A 22475-nucleotide genomic window follows, 5' to 3' on the forward strand; every position below is an offset into this window, starting at 1 on the left:
AAAGGTGATCTCTCGGTGGGAAAGGTTCAAGCGGCGTAGTGAGGCTGTGTGATGCTCCGCAGATCGCCTCCTGCTGGTGGTGAACGGGATTAAAGAGGAGATTGTGCAAAGAGTGCAGGACCTGACGGACGACAGCGGGACGAGCATGGCTGAGAAACTGGAGCGGCTCATCAGCGAGACCCTGGGTAAATAATTATATACACTGTTATATATACTGCAGTGATATAGGGGCCAGTCTGACATAGAGGTTTACAGTACTGCAGCGATATAGGGGCCAGTCTGACATAGAGGTTTACAGTACTGCAGTGATATAGGGGCCAGTCTGACATAGAGGTTTACAGTAAGTCTGGTTTGTGGGCGGGGCCTGTCTGGTTTGGGGGCGGGGCCAGTCTGGTTTGTGGGTGGGGCTAGTCTGGTTTGTGGGTGGGGCCTGTCTGGTTTGGGGGTGGGTCCAGTCTGGTTTGTGGGTGGGGCCAGTCTGGTTTGTGGGTGGGGCCTGTCTGGTTTGTGGGCGGGGCTGCTCCTGTACCTGTGCGCTCTTTGCTGTTCGGTGGCCCTCCTCACACCTGCCTGCTCTGTGTTTGCAGTGAGGTCACCTGTCGCCGGGCAGACGTCCGACTTTGTGAACCAGATTCTGGAGAACACGGCGGGCGGGGACCCCACAGGGGGCCTGGTAGGGCTCCGCGTCCCCACGTCCAAGGTGTAGGGGGCGGTCGGGACGCCCCCCTGGAGCGGAGCGATCCCGTCCACAGCATTCCAGCCCCAGCGCTGTATCCCCTTCAGTTCTGCATGTTCAGTAAACCCCCCCCCCACCCCACCCCACCCCCCCTCTGGAAAACCATCCACACGCCAGGCGTGAATACGTACCCTGCCCCTGTGTTTCTGACCCTGTGATGCACATGTTACACCCGGTGACATCAGAGCGCAGTTCTACATACAGAGTTCCAGCGTGGACGTGTGCGTGCTGCTCGCCTCCAGCGGAGCGCGTGACTAGCAGAGCTCACCGATAGGACCCTGCGGCCGCGAGATACGAGCGCGCTCCAACGAGCTCCCTCTGCCGTTTGCATGCTTTCCCCCCGATCGCAAGGAGACCGGTGCATTATGGGTAACGCTCGTCGCGGGCCTGTACCCCCAAACCCCCAGCGAGAGTTTTGGTGTTGACCGCTAACGCTGGAAAAGCGTGGGTTGGGCTGCGGGATGCGGAATTCGGAGATGCGGAATTCCGGGTTGTGGAATTCTGGGATGCGGAATTCCGGGTTGCGGAATTCTGGGATGCGGAATTCGCTGATGCGGAATTCTGGGATGCGGACCGCGAAACGGGCGAATCAGAGCTGAAGGGGTTGGTCGCGGAGGAGGCGCGAGCTCGTTTCGGTGTGTGTGTGTCTGCGCAGTGTCGTTCTGCGAGGGTCTGGTGCCGGAAACACACCACTCATCACGAGCACGGCTCACCAAAAGAGGCGGGAGAGATCGCAAGGGGGTGGGGCTTATAATTACGGGGCTGGTGTTAAAGTTGCTTCTGCCTGTAATGCAGATCATAATGACGAAAATAATTTCTCCTCGTCTTGGTTGAAATCACCTAATATTCTGATGTCATAGGCTTTGTGGATAGAGGCGGAACGGGAAAAGTATGAAATTCTGAAATGTACTGCATAACTTCATGTGTGTAACAAAAACAGTAATATTCATTGTGCCTTGTAATTAAGATGAGATGGATGATCACTGAATTTAAGAAAATATACTTTTTCACAGACTAAAAGGTGAGATTGCAAGCCGGGGTGGCTTGTGGATTTGTAATGTGTTTCAGCTCTTTACGATTTTCTGAATGTACATAGGAACGTATGGAAAATGTAGATCTATGCCACAGAGTCGGTGTATTGTACTACGAGATGGTTCTACTTTGGTTTTTGGTACTTTTGGCTGCGGCTGCGGGGGTGGGGGTGGGGGGAGCGGGGGGGAGAGGCGGGATCTAAAATTACAGAGGAAAATTACTATGATAAAGAGAAATATTTGCACACTATATTTTGATTGTTTTTTTGTACCAAAGATGAATGCAACAACATGGCGAATAGCCAGTTTCAGTAAGGTTTTGCACAGCTTAAAAGACACCGTATTGAATGTAGAAGAAGGGGTTGGACAGGGATATTCAATGAACTGTGAATTTTTGCTTGGGTCCAATTATGTGCTGAAGGAAACAGTCATTCGCACCTTTGGTTTGCTGTTCCTCTCGTTGGCTTGCGAAGTAGGCAGAGTTTGGGATCGTACCTTTTTGTGGGCTGCGGCGAAATCTGCTGCCTTCCATTTCTTTTCCTTTGAGAGTAATAGGAACCGATATGAAGCATTTAAGTGTATAATTTTATATAGCATGTTTGTAAAATATTAGCAGGAATAACCAAAAGATAGTGTTTATTTAGTTAATTTATTCATTACATATACATATATTGTATATTCTATAATATGTATCTGTAGAATTTATGTATACACAAATACATAAATACGTGTATATACATATGTTCGTACATACTCATATATATATACCCACTCCCGAGTTGCCACTTCATCAATCTAACTTGTGGTTAAGCATGATAACTTTCTAAAGCTCTGTCTACTTCTTATTCAAAAAGAAAAAGGTGAAAAATGAAAAATAGATGATCATTTTTATATATTTTTGTACAGGTAGCCTTTTCCTTGTTTGTTGAAGTCACGAAATGATTCCATTTGAAATGTATTTAAATGTGATGAAAAGCTTTCTCAGAGTTTGCACTGTATTGGAGCGTAAGGTTGTATTCTGTGTTAAAGTACTGATATTTTTAGAGGGGTAGTTTTTGTAAGAGGCGGCCGTATTGGGTATTATTCTGGTTTCTCAGGACCCCGTGTGGATAAAGTTAGTCCAAATTTGTCCGATTGTGAACAAGCTTGAGATGAGGCCAACTAAACGCGCACACGGCGGGAAACGTTCACGAGCCCACATTCAGAGAATGCACTTTGTCTCGGGTATAGAATTCAGCTTAGCCAGAGTTGATAATAATTTGCGTATGCCTACTCCACCTTGTTCGTACTTTTCAGTTGCTGCTCAGATTTGTGTATTATTATTATTATTATTATTATTATTATTAATGTGCTAATCAAGAATTTAGGAGCTAATCCACAGTTTTGTGGGATTTAACGGCCCCCGCAGTCTGTTGCTTTTAGCAAAAGCAAAAGAGTAATTGAAATGTATTGAAATTAAAAGGGGGAAAAAGCATGCATTTTCAATCAGTCACTGCAGTGGCTCTCGGGTCGTTCGTCAGCATGCATCGTTAGCAGAGTGATGGTACTCCACGTGCTTATTCTGTCATACATATGATTTATTATCAGTGGACATTTAGGTCACAATTTACTGGCGGTTTCTTTTAGCTTTCTCTTTAACTTTGAGCAGTGAAGCTAAGCAAACATTGGGCCAACCTTTAACAGTTCCTACAAAACAAAACGTATTATAAATATGCCTGTATTGCTCAGAAGAAAATTGCTATTTAATTCTGAGGGCACTGCGTTGGATTGAATAGAGACCAAAACTGGATTTAGCCTATATCCAAAACAGTTTGTTTCGTTTTAATTAACGGGGCGTGGCACTAGGAATTTTTTACTGGGATAAATATGTTTCGCAAAACGTATTTCATAACTTAAACCTCCAGTTCAGATACGTTGACATAATGACTAACAATTCAAATAAGAATTTGCACTCTGAACAAAAACAGCACTCATTGGTTTTGTAAGGACAGGCGGTTTCAAATCGCCTAATTTCCACATAATGCTTAATTGCTGGCTAATTCTCTTTGACAAAGATCTTAAATAGTGCAACCCGACATGAAAAAAGTGTACGTTTGATCTGATCAGTAGTCCTGCTGGGGGGTGGCACTGTGTCTTGGATGAGACGGGCTGCATGGTTCACAGCTGCTAAGGCTCTGTCTCACCGCGTTTTCACTGAAAACGCTGCATTCGTCGGCCGTTAGCGTTTTCCGCGCGAGGGGTTTCCAGCCGCACGAGCGTTTTCCACGCGGGCTAGAGAGACTTCACACTTCCATATTTAACAAGGTGGACAGGGGATTTCCTCAGAAACCAGACTGATATATGAAGGGGGAAGAATATATATTTTTAAATCGTTGTCATTGCAATCGTCGATGTCATTACTTTAGCACTAGCGTAGCGGAGGTGGTCTTTCCCATTTGCGGTTTGTCTTTGCTGAAGTGTGTCACTTTTGTAAATAATACAGAAAGAATAAGCTGATATTTACCTTCCTAAATGTTTTTGAGTTTGTATAGTATGTTCAGTATGTGACATTTAAGAGGAAACGAAAGCACTTTGTTTAAAAAAGTAAAATACAAAAAGAGTTGGATTTTTGTATGTTCCTTCCATTTGCTGCTAATCGTGGCTAAACAGAGTGGTGCAGTGTTAGTGTGATTTGGACCACCGGACACAGACAGAAAAGCCTCGCGAGGGCAGCCCATATAGGCTACCGATGACTTAAGTCATCAAACTTTCGCCTTCAGTAGAGATTTCCTATGGAAACCAGATTCTGCTTGGGGTTTTCTTCAGGTTGATGTACAGTGTAGACACGTCTCTTCTGGACGTTTCCAGCTAATATTATCATTTTTTAAAATGAATTTCTTTTGTTTTATTGGGAAAAAAACAACGTCTGGACGTACTCACAAAAGCTCCAGTCTTGAATGGTTCAAAAGAAAAACGAAATATCTCTGTACTGTATGTAAAGTCGTTGGCATTGGAATTACCAATCAGAATACCTTTGCCCTGCCAACCGTCCATTCATTCACAAAGGATAGCCAAGCTTTGGTGCAAACTTCTGTTGCTACGGCAACATATCCTGGCTTTCGTAGTACTGTGTCTACAACTGAATCTCTTCAGCCTGGCGATTCACTCAAACCGACTGTGCTCAAAAAAAAGTCATCGTCAGATGTTAACGGTAGGGGGATTGGATATTGTGAAATACATACGCTATGGAATTTGTGGCAGTATTCCAGTCCTCTCCTTCCACTCGTAAAGTGTTCTTGCTGGTTTCACTTTTAACATGTTCAATGCAAGCTGTGCAGCTTTACGTTATAACCAGGGGACTCTGTGGCATTTGAATCAGTCTAGAAAGTGGTTGGAATTCAATGCCAGTCAATGTTACTTTCCACTTATTCTGTTGACCTTAAGAAAATACATAAATACACAGTAAATATTATAGTTTAAAATAGTATATATTCTATTTAGCTCCATTAAAAAACTATCCTTAACAGAGAACACAGAAAATATATGTTGAAATGTTCAGTTTTTAACCTGTATTATAATTTTGGCATACTTACCGGTCCATAGCTGAGTTTTGGTGTCAGTGTTACCAGTGCTGTCCATTGTGCACTATGCAGTGGTTACTCTGGTGAGTAATGCGCTTTAGGTTTCGGCCTTCCAAACACAGGCAACAGGGCGTTTACTAATGTGCTTCATTGACGTTTATTCTAGTCCTACGGATGCTAATGTGGTTGAACTCACAGGTTTTCTAACCGGGCTAAGGGACCTGTGATGGTCCCGTACAGGTGTCTCATGACCGCACTATGTTTCCGGAGGGCCTGGCGTGTCACAGGTTGCGTGCGAGGCGGTGTTGCTTCACGGGAAGCCTGTAGTGATAATTGCAGATGTCTTAATTGCTGATTTGCCCTTTCTGACTTTTATAACCAACGGAATGCTGTAGTATGTTGTTATAATAATATTTTTATTTTTTTATTTTTTTTGGACGAGTGTTTCGTAGACCTTTTGAGCGACGGGCGTTTGCGCGAGGTCGTTCTGTAGCGGGTTGTGTCGCCGTCGCGGCAGTTCGCCCGAACGGGGAAATGCGCGTGATGTTACGTTGTGAGAATGCGTACGGGGCTGTACTGTTGCTCAGAAACTCCGGTGATCTACCACTTATAGCCTACAGGTTGCACTGCACATGTTTCAACTTGCAGAATTCGGTCTGTTAGACAAGTCGCCTGCAGACTTGTATTCCGTTAGTGTACATCTGGCAGCTGCTGAAGAAATACAAATAAAATAATTTACATGTGTTAGTGAGAAGACACAGAGAATTTAGCCGCCTTCTTGGAAAAACCCGACCAGGCAACTGTGTGGTATGATTAGAGAATTACTGAGCAACAGAAGCAAATCTGCTCTGCACCAATAGAGAAATTTGTATCGATGATGATTGTAAAAGGTCTGACTGAGGACGCTCATTTCACTTTAATGAGCTCGAGAGGAAACGAGGACGAGTCGTTTTCTGTGTGCAACTCGTATTCAAGTTTGCGTGCGTTTCACTGTTTATCTTCCGTCTCTATGGAAACGAAAAAGTACAAATTTTACAGACTATCAGAGAGTGGCCGTATCCCTTTCCAGGGGCTTTCACGAAGTATCCAATCTATTTTTAATACAATGCCTGCTTTATCAGGTGCCTTACTTAAACACGACAATTTAAGCTTGATCTCTTCTTCAGAGTTTGACCTTTTATATCTTTGAGTATACGCTGATTTTAGCCCACCATGCCAATAATTTTAATCCTTTTTTTTTTTTTTTTGGTTATTTAAAAAAAAAAAAATGTATCTATGTTTTTTTTTTTTCCTCAATTGGACAGTTTGACCAGTCGTCTGGCTCTGTGTTAACTAGACACAGCGGTCTCTGTGTGGAGTCTAAAGCTGAATGTAGTCTTCCGGCAGGAGATTGAGTGAATCATGATGAAATTAATCCCAACACAAAGACGTGATCAGTGTAACATTAGGTGAATCTATCCAAAGAGTGCTACATTTACCATTCAAATTACCTTTGTCTCCTTAAAGAGTTGTTTCCTTTATGTTCCTGTTGGTTAACTTATTTTTATTTTTTTTTAGTCCTTAAAAGCAAATGTTTTTGTATTTCTTTTGTATTTATGGTCTAAATCTGTAATAATATATTGCACACGTTTGAATTTTGGATGAATTTTTTGCCTTTATGCTGTCTACACTCCTCTCTCTCACTTCCCTTTCTTTAGCGTAGCTTCTCTTTGTTTTTTTTTTTTGTTTTTTTTGTTCCTCTAAGAAACGCAGAAAATTGCTGTTTAGCTGTGGCTGTGATAATGAGCTCTTGCAGGGCACAGAAAAGCAGACTCAGGCCTGAAACAAACTGAGCTGGGGCCGTGGTCTCCGCTGGGAAAGGCGGGCATGTTTCACAGGGACCCGGCGGACCCACTGTGTCCCTGTGTGAATCGGAACCCTACCTGCCTCTCCATTCCGTGGTGGTGTTGCTAGGCGAATGCTTCCGGTGGCCTTGTGCTGGCTCCAGCAGCCGATGGAGAGGCCTTACGAGCTCATCTGTCGACAGGCCTACAAGGCCTGTCCTGAAAAAGGACATGGAGGAGATCAGCTTTTTGGGCCCGTGGTCTTAATCGCTTTAGGCATTTAAACCTTTAGACAAATTGCTCTTTTTCTTTCAGGCCTGAGTGGTTGCAGTTTTAAAATGAAACAAAATGGCGTGCTTACGAACTCACGGAGCGGACGGTGCTCTACTGACATCGTGGAAATGTGCCTCTCAGGTGTCAGCGTGACTCCAGTCGACCTTTGACCTTCCACACCAGTCCTGAGGCAGGATTTCTCAAACGAATCTGAAATATCTCCATTAAGCCTGAGATTATTTTCAGTGTTTAATTAAAATGGAGGAAAGTGTTAAAGAGCATTGCTCGTATCTTTTGCCCCAGGCGATGAGGATTGGTCACGTTTTAAGCAAAAGGGGGGAGTTTTGTTGTACTGCAGTGCCTGAAATTGGTTTTCAACCTTTGGCGCTGAAAATCTGCTCCTGGAATTGAATAATCGTGAACAATTCTGTTGACATGAAATTCCAATTTGGCCTCCAAGCTTAGCAGGACTATGGCCTTCCAAAAGGGTAAATAGACATGTGACATTGTGACACGGACGTCTTTCTCAGTCGCTGAGGTTTTAACGGGCGGGACTCCACCCACAGCAGTGACCAATCAGCTTGAGCCATCAGCCCCACCGTGGAGGGTACCTGGAGCTTTGGTGGGGGGTCGATTTGGGTCTCGAGGACACCTGGGCAGGCACAGATCTCCCTGCCCTAAACCTGGGCAGCTCCCCTCTTGCACCTGACACCTACAGAATCGCGCAGAGAACACCTGTACAGGATAATCTCAAAACCCTCTTCAAGCACCACAAACCCACCTCAGTGCAATGAACTACATTTCCTTCCAGACTTGAGGCGTAGCCAAAGTAGCGTAGCTGAGAGCAGGATTGGTCTTAACCAATCAGCTTGTTTCAAACAGTAATACCACAGGTATTTGACCAATCCATACAGCCGGTACTTTTAAAGGCACTTAGAGGCGTCTCCCTAAAAACCTGCAGCAGTGCTTCTAATGTTGTATGGTATAGAACTAGAGGACTAGCATGGGGTCTTTAGATAACTAGTACTGTGTATGTACCCCCCTTCCCCCCCAGGTGTAATAATTGTGTCACAGTTGAAGGCTGTATTTCATTGCCAATTTCTCTGTAATAGATCTTATGGTGACATTTTAAGCGATTCTGCGGAGTTGTGTTCTGCTGAAACTAACAGTAACTTGCTCCTATTAGTCATGTCTAGATTTTTAGCCCACATATATGCCTGTTCAACACAATATCTAAACAGTTGTTATGTTTATGTTGTTTAATTGTCGTGCTGCATTTATACTTTTGACTTTCTCTAAATGTTTTGTTTCATTTCTTCTTGAGGCATAGTTTGCTGGAGAAAAAACCACTGGATTATAAGCAGTGTGTGTATAGATGTGAAGTAGGATTTGAAAGATGCATTTCTTGTGTAATTGTGCCTCTTGTTTTATTTTAATTTGTATTATTATTGTTATAATTATTTCACAGCATCGTATCAGCCAGGTGTTGGTACTACAGTTGCTTGTAACCTTGATAGTCTCATTCTATTATTGATTTGAATAAAAAAGAAAACCCATTAGAAAAACAGTGTGTCTGTTTTTTTAATCCTTTTGGATGTTTTTGGCTCTTCGTTGATGGCTGTTCTGCTTCCTTCAAATAATTTCTTAAAATTACAGAAATGCTTAAAAACACAAATTAAAATTATTTAATGATGCAAAATATACAGACTATCAAGTGAAATATAACAAATAGACAACAATGTAACACTTCTATATGTAGTTAATTACAAAACTATTGGGACAGTGACACCAGACCCCTGGGACTGTCTGTGCATAGGATGGGCCCCAGCAGCCCACAGGATAGGGCCCCAGCAGCCCACAGGATGGGGCCCCAGCAGCCCACAGGATAGGGCCCCAGCAGCCCACAGAATGGGCCCCCAGCAGCCCACAGGATGGAGCCCCAGCAGCCCACAGGATGGGCCCCCAGCAGCCCACAGGATGGGGCCCCAGCAGGTCACATTATGGGCCCCCCAATGTCCCACAGCTCTGGTATTTACCTTCACTGGAGAGGCCGTCACTGGAAAGCACAGATTCACTAAGATTTTTATTAAATTATCTTTTTAAACATGACATGAAATCTCACGGTTCGAGGAATCCCGAATCTGCACCAACAGCGGTGAGCACGTGCGTGCGTGGTCTGGCTCCCGTGCAGCTGAGAGGATGCAGGGGTGAGTAACCTCAGCGTGCAGCCTGCTGTGCAGAGAGCCCGGTCCCCAGGTCTCCAGGCCGAGCTGCAGAGGTTTAGCAGGAAGATGCGGAGCAGCAGGGAGCCTGAGGAATCTGGGCTCGGAGCAGACGCGCATTAATTAAATGCCATTTTCCTCCTTTCATTGTGTGAGGATTAGCTGGCTGTCCTGAGAGTGTATGTACGCCTCTGCTTTTTTTTTCATCTCCCTCTCTCAGTCTTTCACCCTCTCTCTCTCTCTCTCTCTCTTTCTCTCTCTATCTCCTCTCTTTTATCCTCTCTCTCTCTATCTCTCTCAATCTTTCTCTGCCTCTCACTCTCTCTTTCTCAGTCTCTCTCAGTCTCTCTCTTGCTCAGTCTCTCTGTCTCTCTGTTTCTCTCTCTTTCTCAGTCTCTCTGTCTCTCTCTCTCTCTCTTTCTCTCTTTCTCTCTCTGTTCTGGGAGTACTGCCAGTTTCATTTCCTGATTGCGCCGGGCACTCTCACCCGTACATGACATCATTTACCTTTGATTCAGTATACACACCCATTAAGCGCTAAAACAAACCCGGTAATGTCCGCGGAATCTTGGGGCCGCTTGTGCTTCAGAACCGCAGAAATATTTAACGTGGCAAAAACGCGGATCTGACCTCATTCAGCCGTTCGGTCTGACTGCAGACAGCCACCCGCCCTTTGAAAGAACAGAACAGACATTCAGCCTCTGATTTTTTTCCCCCCCCAAAATATTTTTTTTTTAAAACCTGGGATGGCATGAATTCCATTTGCCTAGTTAGGCGTCGGCAGGGGATGCCCTCATCTGCCGACCCGAAGCTTTAGTAATAACTATACATACGTGATCATTTTGATATCAGCAATTTCGCACACAGTAAGATTTTTATTATATTTACAGATTTATGTAGATTACATCCTTTGCATATGTCAGTAACTTAAAAAAAAATTATTACAGGTAAAATAACCTGTGCATGCATGCTTGGTACTGGTATGTCCTTCTGTACATATGGACTGTTGCTGCATGTTTATATAAAAATACTGAAAATTGCATAATTAAATTGTGACATAAACATGATGGTTGGGAGCAGGGAAGTTGTGATGTGACCCTGGCTCTGAATGTATGGCGTGTAAGTCAGTTAAATATGCAGAAGGCTCATTATGGGATATAATTAAAGCCTTGTGTGGCATAAAATAATGCTTAACCAGGCAGAATGCACAAAAACAAAGGGCTAGAACTCAGAGATTCTGTACAGTCGAAAAAAACTTTGCTTGAGTACTAAGTCTGGCTGGCTAAAAGGATCATAATATACTGTTACGAAAATGTTTTTTTGCTTGTTAAGCACGTTATGTCTGCTTATTGCAGCATTGAACTTTATGAAAATGAAGAGCCAAGACCTCACTATTTTTCATTGTTGATGCATTAGATGAGCACTAACTATAGGTAAATGGATTATAGAAAAAATGTACAGCTCATTAAGCATTATTTTTGCTCAACGAGGCATAATGTGCTAACACAAGGACCAAGGTGGTTTATATTGCTACCCTTTTTCTCACAGGAAGTCCTCATGGAATACTTTAACAGTACAAAATATTATGGTCCAGCTTTTCACTTTTGTAATGTTACATTAAGCCTAGTTAAGTAGTTTTCTTGGTAAGCGTTCTAGCCTAGGCTACTACTACTGGCTTGGGTTCTTTGCAGGAAAATCGCATAACCATGTTTACTATGTTTGTCTTCAACGGTTAGCAATGTGTTTTGTAGCAAAGAAGATGACCCAAAGGGGACGTAGTAGGCTAGAACGTTTACCAAGAAAACTACTTAACTAGGCTTAATGAAACATTACCGAAGTGAAAATCTAGACACTAATATTTTGTACAATGAAAGTATTCCTTGAGGACCTACCATGATTTTTTTTTTTTTTTACAGAACAGCAATATACAATGTACTGAACGCTTGTTTTAAAATCTAAATTCCACTAAATTTACATGACATAGTATTTGAGAAATCATCGACTCAATAAATCATCGGTTAAACGTTAAAAAAAAATTTTTTTAAACGCTGAACAGAAAAAAACCAACGGAACCGAAAAAAACGCTGACTCTGACTCGGATTGACCGGCCTGCTTTCCGTAGTTTTCGGCTAGACGATGGCGTCTAGTCTGGATGTTCACGTCCGAATATGTGGACAAGAAATAATTAAATACGATTTAGAAATTAAAGCTCTCATTCAGGTAAGAAGAGCTTATGTGAAATTAATGTGATATTTGCTATAGATGTGTTAGCTTCATTCGTTCATGCTGTCGAATATACCTCCCCAAACATGTTATGCTGCTCGTGATGCACTTGAAATGCCGGCAACGTTATCTTGCTGTAGCGCTTCTTTCTTTAAGGCTATTTGTAGCCGTGATTGTTTGTGATAATTTTTGGGATGACAGTAACTACCCAGTGACAAGATAGCGATTTAGTAATCTAATAAATGTACAAGCAGAGGGCCGATTGGTTTCAGAAAATTCAGTACGCTTATACCGGTGCGAAATGAAAGATGTTAACGAAGCTGATGTTATTTGGCACGTTGATAATATAACTTTAACAACCCGTGTAATGTCACTTAACATAGGATATAGGGGAATGTCCTGGACCACAAAGCGAGCTCGCGGATTTAAACTCTGAAGTAAAGGAGAAATTCCGTCATCTGAGATTGCGGATTCAGGTGAGCGTCCAGGCGCATCGTTTCTCAGAGACGATGGGATATTCGTCCTGTATTTTAGTAGGCTTGGTTTGGAGTTATTACCATAGGTTACCATGCAACTTTAGCTTGATGCTAGGAATATGGCGGAATAACTCTCTTCTACAGGATCTGGAGCAAATGGCGAGGGAACAGGACAAGGAGTCGGAGAAGCTGTCCATACTGAGGGAGGTAGAAGGTCACCGGAGGCAGATGCTGAGGTAGGCTTGAGTGGCTGAAGCTCTAGGCTCCTAATCACTTCTGAAGGGTTAAATCCGCAGTGCTGCACCGTTTTAAATTGAAACCCGCTTCACACTCGTACCGTAGAGCTGAATGGTGTTCCAGACGGTTTTGCATTTCAAACCCTCCCTAAAATGACCGCTCTGTGGCAGCGGGTGTTTGACTTTATCCAACAACTCACTACAGGCTGGAGCACTGGGGTTAAAAAACACACTAGAATACATATGAACTTGACATTATAATATTGATCTATATGAGACACTGAGTCATTCATCATAATATCACAGCTATACTACATTACTGCAAAAACAATATTGCCAGGCATGTGTAAATTAGACCGTTTATTTCATCTGACCATTAAATTTGTGTTGAAATATTTTAAGATATTATTAATTCTTAAGATTTTCTATGACTGAAGACCCCAGTTTAGGAAACGCTGCGCTTGTACAATGTACAGTTCACAGTTAGTTGTTTGGCGGTAGATTTTAGCCTGAGCTGCTTACACTAGTCATTAAACAGAAGCAAACGTCACAAGAGCGAGAGATCGGCACAGTTGCAATATAAAGAAGTGCCGTTGTCGAGATGCAGATCTGTGAAATAAAGCTCGTGAAGGTTTCGTTGTTTAAAAAACGAAATCCTCAGAACGAAAGGACAAAATATGTGTGGAATGCTGTCGAATGGCATCGGTGGCATCATCTTTCGTAGCTAAAATAACCGTGAGTAACCGTCCTTTAAGGAGACGTGAGTCTTCATTTCCTGGTCTGATTGGGTGCCGTGTGGGCCTGTCAGGTTTGCCAGTTAGCACTTTGATTGACGTTGAGCTACGTGTTGCGGTCGCAGTGCAGATGGACAGCATGCCTGACGTGCGTTTTGATTGACGTTCAGCAGAGCTGTCTCTCTGTCTGTCTCACTCACCCGTGTGAAACGGTCTCGACTGGGGAGGGACTGACCGGAAAGCAGAATTCCAAAACAAGCCTCCCCAAAATCTTTCAGGGAAGGCTTCCTTTTGTGGCCGATGGGATGTTTGTCAGAGACGTGGTTGTGACGCCCCCGTGACCGGTTCCTTTCCTTGTGTGTGTGCAGCAACCAGACAGCCTGGAGGAAGGCCAACCTGGCCTGCAAGCTGTCCATGGATAACCAGGAGAAGGAGGAGCTGATTCATGGAGGAGATTCCCCCCTGAGGCAGAGGTCAGTGGAGTGATGCACGGCAGCCATTTTGTGCCAGAACACTCACCCACCACACATCGGCTGAGGTGGAGAGAACAGTTTCTAGCCAATTAAACTGGGGGATGATCAGGTGGCAGGTTGCTAGATCTAGCTGAGATATCTCTGAAAAGACAGCAAATGTATGATTGTGCTTGATCAGTCCGTGCATGTCTGTGTAGTCCAAAAAAATACAGTAAAAGAATAAATAAATTAAAGTATGTATATATTTTGCACCAAAAAACGGTTGTAATTCATAATGGAAGATATAAGCTTTACTGGAAGACATGGATTGTTTTAGTTTTTTTGCAAGATTGCTAGTAGTGGTTCATCTGAGCGGGGAAAAAATACTTGTTTGAATAAAAGTGTTTATTTGTACAGTGTTTGTGAGAAGCGGGAGTCTGTCCTCACAGACTGTGTCATTGGCCCCGTTTTGTTCGTCTGTGAGGGTTTACGGTTACGGAAACAGCAGCACATTTTTTCCATTTTGGAATACAGTCTCCCCCGTTTGTGAAGATGTGGAGGTTTTAGTGTGGGTTTAGGGATGAGGTTTATTCTCTTATTCTTGTGCACCCCAGACTGAAGCAGAGAACATGAATTAAACATCATCAGAACTCTTTGGTGTTTCAGAATGACTGCAAGTGCTTCTTTGGCTCACTGGCTGCTGGTTTTGGGGATTTTCCAAAGACGCTCGAAATGCTCCAGAATCAGTGTCTGTGGAAATGGCATTTATGTCCCCCCAGGACATTTACTGAAAAATTTGTCTTTCTTGTTTTAGTCGGCTCTTGGGCACAAAATGTCTGTTTAGCTGTCAGTTTCTTGCTAGTTTCCCTCTCTGGGTGCAGTAATAGGTTTTTATCTGCATCAATAAAAAATAAACTGGCACATTCAGCTTACGTTGCTCGCAGTCCCTGAAACGCTGGTGTCAGTTATGCAGCTGGAGCTCTACCAGGAAAGCCAGGGCCTGCAGCGTTGTGCAAAATATTTGTATATTTGGGCGGGTGTGTTTCAGAGCAGATTTTGTTGCCTCTGCATGCCTGTAGTCCTGGATTAACAGATCACATTTCAGTGCTGTTAGCATGTGTACACACACGTGTGTGTGTGTGTGTGTGTGTGTGTGTGTGTGAATCGCGAACACACCCTAGAACCTCACCTGTGTCTGTCCTGCTCTCTACCTGACGTTGTACACCTGGACCAGTGCCACTGCTCAAAGGCACCTTTTACCTGTAGAGAGAGAGAGCCCCTTACCTGAGTCACAGGTGCGCTCATTACCTTCTCCAATCCACATGTCAGCTGGACAAAGGATGGTTTGGAATCTGTTTGGACTTTGAGTGTATTTATTTATTATTATCTGTGTTCTGAAAGACAGTTTCGGCACAACCTGCCAGCTCGGCAGAGGCTGATGTCGGAGCCTTCAGGAGTTAAACCATCTCCAGAACAGCTTACACATGATCATCAGGTTTTGGGATCATTTTTTTCCTGTGTTCAGTACTGTGCTCATTCATGCTTTTGTTTGAGAGTGTCTAATGTCTAAGCAGTGATGGAGAACTGGGTGAAACAAGACCAGGTTAAAACCTAGTATATGGCTGGACCCAACACACGTGTAACTTCATAACTCGGCCGACCAATGGTGCAACTTCATTACTCAGACAGTCAGTCAGTCAGTCACTCACAGACATTCGTGTTTGTAGGGCTGGCATCGCTGTTGCGGTCCAGCCAAAAAACTAAGCTTAGTGGGAGTGGCTCCAGACAGTCATGTGGCCTCTGTTTCTCCAATCAGAAAGATGACCAAAGAGAGCCTGGCCCAGTCCTCCAGTGACATCACAGAGAGCCTGATGAGCATCAGCCGGATGATGTCACAGCAAGTGCAGCAGAGCGAGGAGACGATGAGCTCACTTGGTAAGAGGCGCCCCCTAGGGGTGAGGGGGAGAAATGCCTGTGTGTGGTTAAAGGGAGGGGGGGCGGGTCTGCCTGTTTTGAACATACGGGGTATTGCCATGCTGAACCACACGCTCATCAGCCAAAGACGTTAGTGAATCTCTGTCTGTGGTGATGCATAGACCTGCAAGATGGAGGCTGCATGCTGACATGTCTGAGGCCTGGACGCGTGTGTCCGTTCCGTTCGGTTTGGAGAGCAGCTGCGTGGTTTTAGCGCTGTGTTCAGCTGCAGCAGTGTGCCTGTGCCAGTGTGCCCAGCGGTGTGCCCGCTGTGGTGTGTGCCCGTAGCAGTGTGCCCGCTGGGGTGTGTGCCCGTAGCAGTGTGCCCGCTGTGGTGTGTGCCCAGCGGTGTGCCCGCTGTGGTGTGTGCCCGTAGCAGTGTGCCCGCTGTGGTGTGTGCCCGTAGCAGTGTGCCCGCTGTGGTGTGTGCCCGTAGCAGTGTGCCTGCTACATTGTGTGCCCGTAGCAGTGTGCCCGTTGTAGTGTGCCCGCTGCTTTGTGAGCTGGGACTCTGGTCTCGGTGTGGTTGACCTCCAGCCTGGTCCTATTTGTGCGTGTGGAGGGACACGCGGGTGCAGCACCTTTTCACCGCTCTGCCTCTCCGTAGCCACGTCCGCCAGGACGGTTCTGCAGACCAACGAGGAGTTCAAGGCCATGACCGGGACCATCCAGCTGGGCCGCAAGCTCATCACCAAGTACAACCGGCGCGAGTTCACCGACAAGCTGCTCATCTTCCTCGCTCTGGCGCTCTTCCTCGCCACCGTCCTCTACATTCTGAAGAAGCGGCTCTTCCCCTTCCTGTAGAGGACGCGAAACCCGACTTTCAGGTTCCGCTCCGTCTGAGCTGCTGTTTCATCCTGCTTCTTTTGGAAAGATGATACCTTTTTGGCTATTATTTCCCCTCCCAAGTTTGTTTCTGGCTTTTAAGAGATACATTCCAGGCTTTTAAGAGATCGGGTCTAGGCTTTTAAGAAATCCAGTCCAGGCTTCAAAGAAATCCAGTCCAGGCTTCAAAGAAATCCAGTCCAGGCTTTGAAGAGATGCATTCCAGGCTTTTACGAAATCCAGTCCAGGCTTTTAAGAGATCCATTAGTGTGTTGCTCTCACATATGTGGTCCAGTACTCTGTCCAGCTCCTGTCTGCACTGTTAGTAAAGGGGAACCCTCTTTTGTGTGGGCTTGCCCTTGTTTGCTGTTTTATTTGGGTCATCTGAGCTTCTCCAGGAAGTAGACATTTTGGCAGAAGGGTTGCAGGCAGCAGTTTGCCCATGCTCTGCTCCACAGGCCAGGAGTGCTTCAGAAATCAGGCGGTCCGTGTCAGCGGGTCCTATTCATACGCTCTCAGAAACACAAGCAGAGGGCTAGCTTCCAACTTTATATTTACTGCATAAATTATATATTTAAAAGTTTATACATTATGGTTACAAAATGTAGTTTTATACATTTTATTCTGTGTGCGCACTGTTTCCTGCTGAATGGCCTGGCTCTGTGTTCGTCGGGCACTGTGACAGGTCATAGTGTGCCAGGCTGTGTCCGTCAGGCACTGTGACAGGTCATAGTGTGCCAGGCTGTGTCCGTCAGGCACTGTGACAGGTCATAGTGTGCCAGGCTGTGTGCGTCAGGCACTGTGACAGGTCATAGGCTGTGTCTGTCAGGCACTGTGACAGGTCATAGTCTGTGTCCGTCAGGCACTGTGACAGGTCATAGGCTGTGTCTGTCAGGCACTGTGACAGGTCATAGGCTGTATCCGTCAGGCACTGTGACAGGTCATAGTGTGCCAGGCTGTGTCTGTCAGGCACTGTGACAGGTCATAGTATGCCAGGCTGTGTCTGTCAGGCACTGTGACACGTCATAGTGTGCCAGGCTGTGTCTGTCAGGCACTGTGACAGGTCATAGTGTGCCAGGCTGTGTGCGTCAGGCACTGTGACAGGTCATAGTGTGCCAGGCTGTGTCTGTCAGGCACTGTGACAGGTCATAGTATGCCAGGCTGTGTGCGTCAGGCACTGTGACAGGTCATAGTATGCCAGGCTGTGTGCGTCAGGCACTGTGACAGGTCATAGTGTGCCAGGCTGTGTCCGTCAGGCACTGTGACAGGTCATAGTGTGCCAGGCTGTGTCTGTCAGGCACTGTGACAGGTCATAGTGTGCCAGGCTGTGTCTGTCAGGCACTGTGACAGGTTATATCGTGCCAGGCTGTGTCTGTCAGGCACTGTGACAGGTCATAGGCTGTGTCTGTCAGGCACTGTGACAGGTCATAGTATGCCAGGCTGTGTCTGTCAGGCACTGTGACAGGTCATAGGCTGTATCCGTCAGGCACTGTGACAGGTCATAGTGTGCCAGGCTGTGTCCGTCAGGCAGTGGGCTGCACTGCTTTGGGATAGTGCCTGTGTTTCTTGTGAACCGTGTCGTTGAAACTTTAGTTGTAACAGTATAATTTTGACGTCATTGATTTGGTACCAAGACCAATTTTATGAGCTATGTTTTCAGGTGTACATATAATGACATACATTGGCTTTAGTTTTTTTTTTTGTTTTTTACATTGGAAACATTGTTTATATATAATGTAATTTCTAGAAAGTAATTTGTATTGATGGTATTTGATGGAAACAATATAGGCCCATTTGCTCTTTTAATAAGTGTTACACAAAGTTCTGTTTCTGTCTTAATTTGGTACTTTTTTACATTTTTTTTAAAGACCATGCTCGTATTTTATTTGGCCTGTGACATCATCAGTTATTAGTCAAATCTCATTGGTGTTGTGATCAACAGGAAGTGACTCCGTTTCTTTAGTGAAGTGTCCATGGTCCCTCTGTTCTGGCTGGTGGGAATTAGACGTTAGCGCCACGCGACAGAGCTGAGCCTGTGGTTTACTCTTCCTTGTTTCCGTTGGATCTTTGGTGTTTAGTTACACTCCACACCTGCAGTCTGGACTCTGGTCAGAGACTACAGGAAGGTTACAGACTGAACTCACCTGTCTGCTGTTGGGTGGACTCGGTCGGCTCTGGTGTTGCTGTCCCAGGGTCATGCAAGTTGGAAGATGGGTGTTCTGGCCTGCTGTGCTGGAGGGGGAGGGTGGGGGCAGGGGGCTGGGAGGGGCAGGGCGGGGTAGGGTGGGGCAGGTGCAGAGCAGGGGGGCAGGGGGGCAGGGGGGGTGGTGGTGACCCAGAGAACGCGAGCATGAATCGTAACGAACTTTGGCATGAATCACATCGCTGCCGATACAGAAGCATGCGCCCCTGTCTTTCTTCAGATAAGACCCGGAAAAGCCGATTATTCTGGGCCCTGCCCCCCCCCGGGGAGGTATTTTTGGAAGGGGCTGTCTGTGTTATCTGGCTTTTTCCTTTCAACGCCCAGCAAGCGCAGGGAAGCTGCTGCAGCGAAGTGACCTTCAGTCCCCCCCCCCCCCCCCCCCCCAATCCCCCGATCCGGATGTTGGTTTTACCTGGATACTGACTGGCTATGTCCTAGTTTGTTAGAAGACTTTCACTTTTCAACCAAATGTCGCTGAGATTCTGCCTGAATGCCTGGACAGCGTTTAACTGACTTTTCACCACAAAAATGCTCACTGGGATTTGACTGATTGCATATCCAGCTTCTGGGTTTGACACCTATCAAGGGTTTTTTTTGTTTTGTGCGAATCTCTGTATACTTACAGCTTGTTCTATTACACCTTCTGTCTCTTGGCTGCTGCGGTTTTGTTGGACATCTGAAATTATGGTAACCAATAGAGGTGTCTGTTCCAGAGTCTGACAGCGACGCCTTCCTTTATCTGTGTCCTTTTCAGTAGGGCTACTCCGCCTCTGGCTAGTCTCAATTTTACACTTTCAGGCCGCCCAGTTTAACGCCTGTGAGGATTTACACGAATAACATTTGCTTTGCCTTCGGGCTCCTTGCGTCCGTAGCCTGACAGAACGTCCGTTAAGTGTGCAGTTCAGGTTTGGTCCTGCGCACTTAAGACGTGGGAACAGCCAATCCCATGCGAGATGGGTTTTAACTGGTGATTAATGGGCTGATGAACGCCATTAACCCGGACCAGACGTAGGCCTCCCCTATAGCGCGCTTAGACGTTAAGTCGCCGCTCTTTCGCGTGATGGGCTGTCAAATCAACTTCGTATAAGCAACTGAAACATCTGAAAGGTCACGGCCTTTTTAAAGTCTGTCATTGGTCAATTAAGGCATTATCGCGAGCTCTGGATTTCCTTTTCCGCTCAGCTCAGCGGAATTTCACCGGGTTGGGAATACCGTGGGGAGCAAGAATTTAGCCATTCCCTGAATAGGTTCACTTGTACGGAGAAACGCAAAACTGCACAAGTGCGCAATTTAGCATACGCTCAGACTTTCTTATGAAGTTTCAGAATTGTGAACATTGCGTGACAAAGTCCTGCCGGGCTTTGTCAAATGTCAAGTGGCCTTGTAGTCGCAATACAAATTTGTTGGGTTTTACAACCTTTCCTGTCTCAGTCGAACAGTTTAAATTGAGTACTGTAACGACCACTTGAGTAGTTTTAACCTGACGCTAAACATACGGGATATCGCACAGAGGTCATCTCGTGAGCGTTTAAGACATTTGCCATGGCTGCAGACTTTTTATGTAGTGTGTTGGAATTAAATTGTTACCCTGTATCAGGTTTTACTTTGAAATTTAAAGGGGGAGTGATCTGGTATTCGGACACTCGCGAGAAAGGAAAACAGACGGACAGTGGAAAATTCCGCCTGATTGACAGTTGACAACTCGGCTTATAAATACGTTATTCTTAAATACAGTTCTCTTGCTGGGCACACAAAAGTTCCGTTTTCTCAAATTATTCGTGGGATCCGATTGCATTTGAGTTATTTGAGTATGGATAATTAAAATATGTTCAAGTATATGCTGGTCTTTAACGTTTGAGTTAAACTTTCTTTAACCTTTTTTAATTGAGTTACAACCAACTGAGGGAAATGTCGAGCATTGTTGGGCTGAATTGCCTATTCTCATCATTATATTACGTTATGTTAACAATTTGTTTAGTTTTAAGAAGCGACTGAATTAACTTGGGGAAATTGGCATTACATTTTACACTGTGGATTTTAAGACAAATGTGTGGTTGTGATGTTTTATTTTCTTACTTAGTCTGGGTGTTGGTTTGTTGAGTGTTTGTAATGCAGCTGAAGGAAACTGCGCTTCTTCGTTTACACGAAAATGATTTTTTTTTTTAAGTTCCTTAGTGTATTGCACATGCCGCGATGAATCGCAGAACGTCGGCTACAGAATAAACGAAGAGAAGGCTTCACTGTTAAATTCGACAAAATGCCCATTGACTTGAATGCTGAAAAACACCCCGAATCAAGTTTTGTTTTGTGTAAGTGTAATCTATTTGCACTGTAGACCGTAGGCATTTTTGTCGGCTGTATTGGCCGATGATAATTATTTGTTCACACTATGGAGGACATATTTCATGGTTACATTTAGTCCTCTTTTATTTAATTTTTTTCTAATAGCCTGCGTAATTAATAGGCCTATTTGTTATTGAGCGTGCGTTTTTATATTCAGAAACGGGAATTATGTAAATGCATTTTAAATTGAACATCTGAAAATTAACATAGACCAATTGTAAAATGTATCTTCTAGTTTAACTGATATCAATATGACCTCTTTACCCTATTGGCTGTATCGCATCATTCGATGAAACAACGACACTGGAGGTGCATGTCCCGTCCACGCAAAATATCCAGTGTTAATTTAACTCTTAACAGTACGCCTACACACGAGTCCGAAAAGGACCATATGTTCTCTTTGAGAGTTCATTTAACACTGTACATTTTACTGCGCGTGCAGGTGCTCGTTGCAGTGTTGCGCTGTTTGGCCGATAGGTCTGTCGGCTATGCTGCACAGGATACAATTAGGCCTAGCCGCCTAACCTAGCTGTAGATTTCAGCAGATGCCTAATAAAAAATAACGGACAAAGGTTCCGATCTGGTCCCGATTTAATTAAATGAGACATTATCTTTCTACCTTATAATCACTGTCGTCTTCTTTAAATAAATGTGTTGCAATATACAAATCACCAGAAACCGTTTTTTCTAAATCGTCATCGTCAAAATGTAAATTTAATCAACAACCTGCAGTTCTTGGGGATGTTGAACTGCCAGCCAATCAATGCTAATTTTGGTTTACATTACATTAGATAAACTTGCTGTTTTACTAAACAGACCAATGTCAATTGATACCATACAGGAAGTCCATATATAGTCTGGGCTTCTTGCATGACATTAGGCCGTTTAGTGAAATAGCAAGTCTATGATTTATTCTGTTTTATTCTTGACCATTATATTCCGTCGAAATTATATCTTCCGAGCCCATTATATCCTGTTGGTCCATCGTCCTCAGTGAGAAAAAAGTTGTTAATACCTATAACTTGCGGGCTGTGTGCAAGTGGTCGATTAATATAGGGACTGTCTGATTCTCATTTTGTTGGAAAACTCCTTAGGTGGTTCATCTAAATATGGAAAGAATAGTTCCATTGAATTTTCTAACGAAATCTGTTTCTTGTTTTCTTATTAACTGAAATTTCACCCCAATATCTACGTAAGCACTCGTTGCTTTTCTGTTGTGGAAGCTGGGTTGTGTTGACATACGGAAATTATCTTTTTGCGCTCAAAACCTATTTCAAAAAAAGTTAGAACAATTTTGGAATGGCGTTGTGGTATAGGGTGACCGCAGCTAACATTAGCACTAGGCTATCCGGTTTTAGAATAAT

The 22475-nt window shown here is 44.5% G+C and overlaps 2 protein-coding genes across 11 annotated transcripts in view; both read left to right on the forward strand.

Annotated features, from left to right (window-relative positions):
• LOC118222990 (CREB3 regulatory factor-like) overlaps positions 1 to 8988 on the forward strand; it is a 28569-nt gene extending 19581 nt beyond the window's left edge. The window contains 2 exon segments of the mRNA XM_035409020.1: positions 63 to 185; positions 588 to 8988. Of these exon segments, the coding sequence (XP_035264911.1) occupies positions 63 to 185; positions 588 to 706 (242 nt within the window). The 3' untranslated portion in view covers positions 707 to 8988.
• Positions 8989 to 11733: 2745 nt separating this feature from the next.
• Positions 11734 to 18425, forward strand: LOC118222762 (vesicle transport protein SEC20-like). Of its 10 annotated transcripts, XM_035408581.1 has the most exons (7): positions 11734 to 11865; positions 12252 to 12344; positions 12489 to 12580; positions 13683 to 13787; positions 15583 to 15701; positions 16348 to 17915; positions 18031 to 18425. In XM_035408581.1, exons 1-6 carry the CDS (start codon positions 11782 to 11784, stop codon positions 16542 to 16544), a joined length of 690 nt encoding a protein of 229 aa, XP_035264472.1. In that variant the 5' UTR covers positions 11734 to 11781; the 3' UTR covers positions 16545 to 17915; positions 18031 to 18425. The 10 variants fall into 10 exon arrangements, with proteins under 10 accessions (XP_035264472.1, XP_035264463.1, XP_035264462.1 ...); XM_035408572.1 differs by having other exon boundaries at positions 12252 to 12580; positions 16348 to 18030; positions 18064 to 18425; XM_035408571.1 differs by having other exon boundaries at positions 12252 to 12580.
• Positions 18426 to 22475: the final 4050 nt, after the last annotated feature.

The sequence above is a fragment of the Anguilla anguilla genome, chromosome 3 (genome assembly GCF_013347855.1).
Source record: "Anguilla anguilla isolate fAngAng1 chromosome 3, fAngAng1.pri, whole genome shotgun sequence".
NCBI lineage: Eukaryota > Metazoa > Chordata > Actinopteri > Anguilliformes > Anguillidae > Anguilla > Anguilla anguilla.